The sequence below is a fragment of the Quercus suber genome, unplaced genomic scaffold (assembly GCF_002906115.3).
Source record: "Quercus suber isolate HL8 unplaced genomic scaffold, Cork oak 2.0 scaffold_22, whole genome shotgun sequence".
NCBI classification, from domain to species: Eukaryota; Viridiplantae; Streptophyta; class Magnoliopsida; order Fagales; family Fagaceae; genus Quercus; species Quercus suber.
Window position 1 is genome coordinate 1941124 of NW_027069487.1, and position 8200 is coordinate 1949323.

Sequence of the window (8200 nt, forward strand, 5' to 3'; positions counted from 1 at the left end):
GGAAAAGTAAATAACACCACGTTATGATTACCCAGGAAAACCAATGAAATTAAACCGTTTCAAGGTAAACACCTAGAGAGGATTTGACCTAGCTATCCTCAAGGTAAAACAAATCCACTATAAGAGAATTGAAGTTTTTACAAAAGATTTAACCCTAAATCTAATGCTACCTCATTTAGTAATTTACTGACACGACCACGTGCAAGCTCTGAATCCACGGACTCTTTCTTTTCTTAGATTAACAGAAACACAAGCATGCCCTTGCTTGTGACTTTGAGACTCCATTCAAAGGTTTCAGATCACCTTTACTTGTTGATTTTGTAGCAGCAACTAGTTCTACCAATTCTTGATTGTTGTTTAAGCTCCAGTAGAATCTTGTGTAGTTTGAAGGTATAGAACCTCTCAAATCTCACAAAGAGTAACACGCAAGTCTTCCAAAAGTCTTCAAAACATAGCTAGGGTTTTCTTTTTATATGTGGAGAAGTTTAAGTGAAACCCTAAACTTTTTTGTAGTGATTGGATTGAAATAACCTTCTGCAAAAAACCATATCTGCGATTTTCGATCGGTCGGGTCTATCTCTCGATCGGTCGAGAAAGGTAGAATTTGTCTTCTCTTTTCTACAATCAACTGAACTTGAAATCTTGAAACACAAATATTTAAGCACGCTATAAGCACTTAAACTAGACATGTTTTGCTCTCGATTTGCCAACACAATACAACCATGATTCTAAACATTTAATCTAAATCTTTAGAACCTAACAATCTTCCCATTTGACAATCCGTGACAAAACACAAATACAAATATAATGCCTAAACAAAAATCAGCTCAAATACAAGTTATTGTCCTAATACAAATCTTACACAACTACTAACTATTAGTTGCTAGTAAAATTAGCAATTGTTGAAAGATTTAACTTGTAAATTCCTGAAACACTGAAAACAACTCATAAACACATGTGTGGAAAATAAAGTAAAACATTCTAAACAAAATTTAAACTTTGAAATCACCAAAACAAACAATTAGATAGTGAACTCATCAAAATGAAAAACCTCAAAATCATCAACTATCATAATCTCATCACATCAATGTTTAAGTAAAATAAAGAAAATAACTAAAAACAGAATACATCAAAACTAAATAAAACAGAAATAAAAACAAAGTACAAAGTACTCCCCTTAGCCAAAATACACAGTACTCCCCCTATATACATAAAACTACTCAAAGGGTGGGGGTGGTGGAAAAAAACTCCTATAATTCGAGAAATCAGCTTGCAATGATGCAATCTCAGTCAATAGCTCATCAAGTAACTGTCCCTGAGCAGCCTGAGTCATCATGATGGACTGCAGCATAGCTTGGAGCGACAATGGTGGAGCTCCTGAAAGATCAACATCCTCAGGACGACTAGCAAGATCCACAGCAGCCGTCGGATCCACATATGTCTCCTTAGTAGCAGGCATGGCATCGGAGTTAGTAGAAGCATCTCCTCGTGGTCTCTTAGACGTCCCAGTGCTTGTCTTAACACTTGCTTGGCTCAACACTCTTCATCTGTGCCTATCTTTGCCTAAGACAGGTAGTTCCTACGGGGGCCATAATGTGTACTAACTCAAGGGAAGGAAAATCTAACATCTTTAAATATCTCAAAATCCTAAAAATAAACAAGGGAAAGAATAAATTTTTGACCTTTACTCTTACTCCTGTAGATATCAACTATGGTCTGATTAAACATAAAAGGAAAACACATAGAACCATCTGTGATAAGAGCATATAGAAAAGCACAACACTCTATAGGTACTGTATGAACATGAGAGATAGGATAGATGTTATGACAAGTGATTCGTAAGTATAATGAGTTTAGCTCTGTAAACTCATAAGAGTTGATTCTTGGTTCTGATCCCCAAGAAACAGGACGACCATAAAGAAGGGACATCATATCATCTACAGCAAGAAACTCAGTGTAAGGATAAACTGGTTTACGAACTAAGGGTACTCCTAAAGCCTCAGAAACAACTTGTTTACTTATAGTAAACTCCTAACGACGGATCCAAGTAGTCAAACAATGACCACCGGTGTCCTCAGAATACACAGAAAGATTAGAGTAAAACTCTCTAATCAAGGTAGCAGGAGGAGTGTCAGACAATTCACACAGAGAAACCTAGTTCCTAGCCACAAAAGTTCTATGTATGGAAAGATCTAACTCACTTAGAACTATGTCCCTTCCACCACAAATTGACCTATATTTGTTCAAGGTCTCATAGGTTTCCTTACATTTTTTAATCAAAAACCTAACACCTATGGCAAAACTAGATAAAGAGGAAGACCCAAGGTTCCTTTTGGCTCTAGTCATAAATTTCCCACTAGGTTTAGGAGCCATTTCTAATAGTAAAAAAAGAAAAACAAAACAAAAACCAAGGGCAAACTGCATAAGAAGGATTAGAGACAAGATAACATGCAAATTTAAAAACTATATGATGCATGACATTTAAGCTTACATGATGCATGATCTAATGTTCTTAAATAGTCCTAAATCATCACAATTTGCAAAATTGACAAGGTAAATTTAAGAATTATAGAAAATTCCCAATTTTGAAGAACCTAATTCTTAAAAAAAATCCTTATATTGATCATTTTAACAACACAACATGTATAAAACAAGTTATAGTTACTCAATTGATCAATAACATTAGCCAATTTCACTTAATTTTGACAAATTTCACAAAATCCCCAAATTCTCAAGAACTTAGAACCCTAATTTCGAAATTTCCAATAAAACTTAAAAATTTTGAAATTAAAGTATGTGAAACATGTTTAAATGATGCATGAACAAAAACCCATGGTTTAAAATTGATCAAAAACTCTATTTTCATCAAAAAAAACCCCAAATTCTCTAATGTGCAAAAATCCCTAAAAAATTCATGAAAAATGCATGTAAACATGTAAAATGATGAAAAATGAAGGATAAAAAGGTCTTACCTAGTGTAGATGAAGAAAACCTTTGAAGCTTTGACCACGAAAAAGACACACCTAAAAAATAAAAAAAGAAAAAAGAAAAAAAAGGATGAGGAATCGAGAGAGGAATTGAAGAGATAAACAAAAACAAGCTTTCGAAAAAGTTAGATTTGATTCCTATATGTTTAAGAAATTTGAAATCTGATCGGTCAAGAGGAATCAGGCAGGAATCGAAAACAACATAAAAAAAGGCTCGATCGGTCCAGTGGAATTGGGAAGGAATCAAGGCAACCCGAGACTTTTAAAATAAAATCCATTTTTCTTCTTCACATTTCGATTGATCGAAGAAAAGACTCGATCGGGCGAGTTTCAAAGAAATGCAAATTTTGAAAATTCTGGAAAACTTTTGCTATAGAATCATTTGTAAAACTATTTTTATGATATGACATGTATGTTCATGACTTCAAATGATTTTCAAAACCAAACGTTTCAAAGAAAAAACAAACTTTGTCAAAATTTCTTCAATCTTTTCTTTCCTCACTCCCCAAAATGCATTAAACATATCAAGAAGTTTAACTTTGGTAGGCCACATAAACTTAACACACAATCATATGCACCAAATTTAACAAAGTTTTGCTTGTGGTGTGTGCAACTAGCAAGTGCATGAGATACTCATAAGGTGATATATAAACAAAGAATAACCACACTTTCTACGTTATTCATCACATATGTTTGAAAGTGATTATCACCTAAAGAGTTACATCATATAACTCTCACATTTCCTAGAAAACACGCTTACAATCATGCATTTTTTTTTTTTGTATATTGATTTTTCTTTTTCTTTTTGCTTCTTTTAAGTAATGTACAATAACACCTTAAGTATTTTGCTGTGCAAATGCTACATCTTACTGAGCACGGCTTTTATAATTTGCGCATAGGTGTTCATGATTGGCGAGTAACAGTGATGAGATAGTTATTTATGCCTTTCTCCTAAAATTTTTTAGTCTTTACAATTAAAAAAATGTGACTTAAAAATCAAGAGCATGTGTTTAAAAACCATAAACAACTCACACAATATGAGTACTACATAGTACAAACTAGCAAAGTGCAGAAAAATAAAGTTCATCAAAGTTAAATAAGGTACATAGTCATGAAATGCAAATTTCATAGGCCAACCTCAATTACACATCTTGAAGATGCATAATACAAAAATGTCATTTTTTTTTTCTTTTCAATTTTTTTTTTGTTTTTTGTTTTTTTTTTTTTTAAAAAGAAAACTAAACCAAAACAAACCTAGAATGCAATATATGAATGTAATGCAAATGCAATCCTAAAGAAAAACTGCTTTTGGTCACAAGAGATAGAAAAAATTAACACAAGGACCATATATGTCAAACTGACTTACTGAGATTGATTTTTTTGCATCCAGACCTTTTTAGATGCAAACTTGGAATCAAGGTTTTCAGACCCGGACCGTTCATTGAACCGTAAAAGGGAGAGGTTCAAGGTTTTTGAGGTCGAACCGAGGTTGAATCGGGGTCGAACCGTGATGACGTCATAATTAATTTAATAATTAATTAAAGCCTAAATATAGACATTAAATTTATAAAACTAGTAAAATTGACTAATATATCTATATATGTGAGGGAAATTTAATGATTTTCAAGCATATATTTAATAATTAAATAAGAAAGTTAATAAAATAAAATAATAACCATGAAAACATTAAAATTTATGATTAATTTTTGAAGTAAAGTTGAATATCTTTGAAGATTTTAATTATAATTTTTTATTCCTTGTAAGAGATGGATAATTTAATTAAGTAGAATAAAATGTGTTAAGTTTTTTTTTTTTTTTTTTAAATTGCTAAGGGGTTGACCGCACGGTTCTTGACCGGTTCGTATGGTCCAACCCCGGTTTTAAGGTTCACGGAATTGCCACATATGCCTGGTTCTTTATGCTTAAAAAATCGGTTTTCATCACGGTTCACGGTTTTCACTGTCCGACCTCCGGTCCGGTCCGGTTCTGAGAACTATGTAAATAAGTACTCGATTTCTGCAATATCGAGTACCACATTATTTTTTAATTCCTCAAATTCCAGGTCAGTAGTGTCATGCTAGCGACTCACCTATGAACTTGAGTTCACTGAACTTGAGTACTATTTAGAACTCGATTTTGTAAAATTCGAGTACTAAAAAAGTGATAGGTTGCTAAATATTTTCGAAACAGTGCTAGTTTGCCACAAATTTTGCCAAAATGTTATATTTAGCTATTTTCACCTACGAAACTCATCATTCAGTCTACTCTTTATCATCATTATTTTTTTTTGGGTTAAGATTTTACTCAATTTAGCTACTTCTCACTAAGGTTCATTACTCCACAGAAATATATCTAGGCCTCTACAATTTAAATTAACTTGGCACTTCCACAGTTCAGTGAAATTTTTGCCCGTGTCGTTTGTAAATGCTTCAACGAGTTACTGCGCTTCAACAACCATGAGGCAGAGCTGGAAACATCTTAGTATATGTCAATTTGGTATTAGTTATATGTGTGTCTGGTGTGGTGGATATATCCCTCCAGGTTCTATACTTCTATCTCATACATCTATGTGGGCAGGACAGAGTGATGAATTTTTTTTGGAGAGCCAAGTTGTGACACTAATATATTTATCAAGAAAAGCCCCCCCCCCCCAACACACACGCGCGCGCGCTTTTTTATTATATATACATGCACTTTTTTATTTGATAAGTTATATATATACACACCAAAAAAAAAAAAAAAAAGCTTAATATTTTCAATTAAAATTATGTTTGATGGCGATCTTTCATAAAATAAAATTCAATTTTTCTACTTTCATTGTAAAATTCTTTAAAAATTTCATTTTAAATACAAATTATCATATTTTATACTAAAGTAAGTAAAAAATCTTTCAATTCAACTAATAAAATTCTCAAAAACATAAATGATCCAAAATTTAGAGAAATAAGTTAGGCTCCAAACATATTTGAAACTATCTTGCTCTAACCTATTATGTGGCAACTAAAGACATATTTCAAGTGTAGTTTTAGTGACAAGATTTTTTTAATGAATCAATGACTTATTAATCGTAACATAACGGGTTGAAAAAGATAGATTCAAACATATTTGATGCCAAACTTTATCAAATATTTAACAGATATAAGAGCACATTTTACAATAAAAAATCGAATTGTGAAAAATAAAGTTATATCTTTATAACTATTAAACCAATTATTTTTCTAAGAGTATTATCAGACTAATTCAAATATTTTGGGAGGCCAACTCTTATTTTTGTAAACTAAATTTTGAAACCAGTAAAATAATTATGTGGCCCCCCACTCTTGCACATACCTCCCTCCTGCATGTGGGTTGAGTATGTGAGTGGGTCCAGAGTTGTCTGCATGTGCATGTGAATTTGTCAGGAGAGAGAGAAAGATGTGAGTGGATTTATGTACTAGAAAATTAGAAATAAGGAAAATAAAATCATATATCTCTCTCTCATAAGTACATAATTTTTTTTTTGACTAATCTAACCATATTTTCATGCAAACCACCAAAATCGATAGTTTAGCCACTAAATCTGCTAGTTACGATGGTCTAATTACTAAACTGCTTGAATTGGTAGTCAGAATGGTGGCTTTGGTGACTGAACCGCTGGAATAGGTAGTCAGAGTAGTGGCTTCGACAATCGAATTGCCGAAAATCACTATCAAAGCGATGTCTCCCCTAATCGGACCGCCAACACCAATCGACAAAATGATGTCTTTAGTTATCGGACCTCCAGCACCGTTTGCGGTGCGACATCCTTAACCATTGGACCGCCGACACCGGTAGCTGGTGCGACATTTCCAGCCATCAAATCGCAGGCATCTGTCACTAGTGAGGTGTCTTCTGCCACCTAGACTGCCAGCATTGGTCACTGGAGTGGAGTCACTAGTCGCCGGTTGCTAGAGCAAAGTCTTCAAACATCGGACAGCCGACACCGATCGCGAATCAGAGTAACCGAACACCGAACTAATCAATTCTACATTCAATTTTTTTTTTTTTTTTTTGGTTGCGAATCAATTCTATATTCGATTAAACTATCAAAATAATCTTAATTTGCAAGAATCAAATAAATTACAGATTTTTCCCATGACTAGGAAATTGTCCATAACTATTATTATATAAAAAAAAAACCAAATAAAAACCTTATTTTAATCTTAAAAGACTCATACTCAACCTTTAAAAATTAAAACCATACAAATTTTACTTTAATTGAACTTTGCACTTGGACCCCATTAGATAAAATCTTGAATAAAAAAATTTGCGAAATTGTAATAAATGGATTATCCATGGCAGCATCGCTACTTTTGCCTTAGCTGCATCATAAATGATCCTAAAGTCATACTTTGGGAAAAAGACTCCACCATTAAGCTTGATAATCCAAAAGCATTTGCCTTTTAGTGTGCGTTTGCGTAGTGCTTTTTCTGCGTTTGTGTTTACGTTTTCATGGGTCTTGTGCACTGTTCACGAGACCCGTAAGTATAAAATCTAGTAAATGTAACTTTAAAACTGGGTCCTACAATACTATTCATACTTTTAAAAATTATTTTGTTACTATATTTTCAGCAATAAATCATATTCAAATAGACCCTTAGTAAAGACTTACCCACCCAAGCCACCCAAAGGCTCCCAATATGTTTCATAATGAAACACAGCAGCTATATTCCAATCAGCAATCTTTTTCAAGCCTAAGCCACCTTCTTTCTTAGGTCAACAAACTTAGTACCATGCGGTGTCTTAAGGACCTAAGGTGTCCGTTAAATGCCACCTCAACCTATCATGTATGCTAGTTAAACCAATCAAATCATACGTAATGGGCAATTGTAACTCGTGTTTTAAAATTAGGATTTGAAAAGAGTGTGTATAGAGTGTGTGCATCAGTGAGCCTATAACAAAATTTAACCAAATCAAAATTACCCAAATTAAAGAGGGAAAAAAAAAAAAAAAAAAAACCCTAGATTCCTTTCTTTGCAATGGGAGCAATATCCATGTATCGGTCTCAGAGGTTGCCTTTTTTTTTTTTTTTGGGTTGTTGTTGTTGATAATGTTTAGATTTAGAAACTGTACAAAGAAGAGGGCACTAGTGTTAAAGCAATCCGCCACATTGTACAGCCAACCCAACAGAGAAAAAAGAAGCCCATTGCAAAGAAAGGAATCTAGGGTTTTTTTTTTTTTTTTTTTTCCCCTTT

The 8200-nt window shown here is 33.2% G+C and overlaps 1 protein-coding gene across 1 annotated transcript in view; it reads left to right on the top strand.

Moving 5' to 3' along the window:
• The first annotated feature begins 1457 nt into the window (after positions 1–1457).
• Positions 1458–8200, top strand: part of LOC112026545 (probable disease resistance protein At4g27220) — a 10307-nt gene continuing 3564 nt past the window's right edge. The window contains exon 1 of the mRNA XM_065764977.1: positions 1458–1572. Within this exon, the coding sequence (XP_065621049.1) occupies positions 1458–1572 (115 nt within the window). The remainder of the gene's footprint in view (positions 1573–8200) is intronic.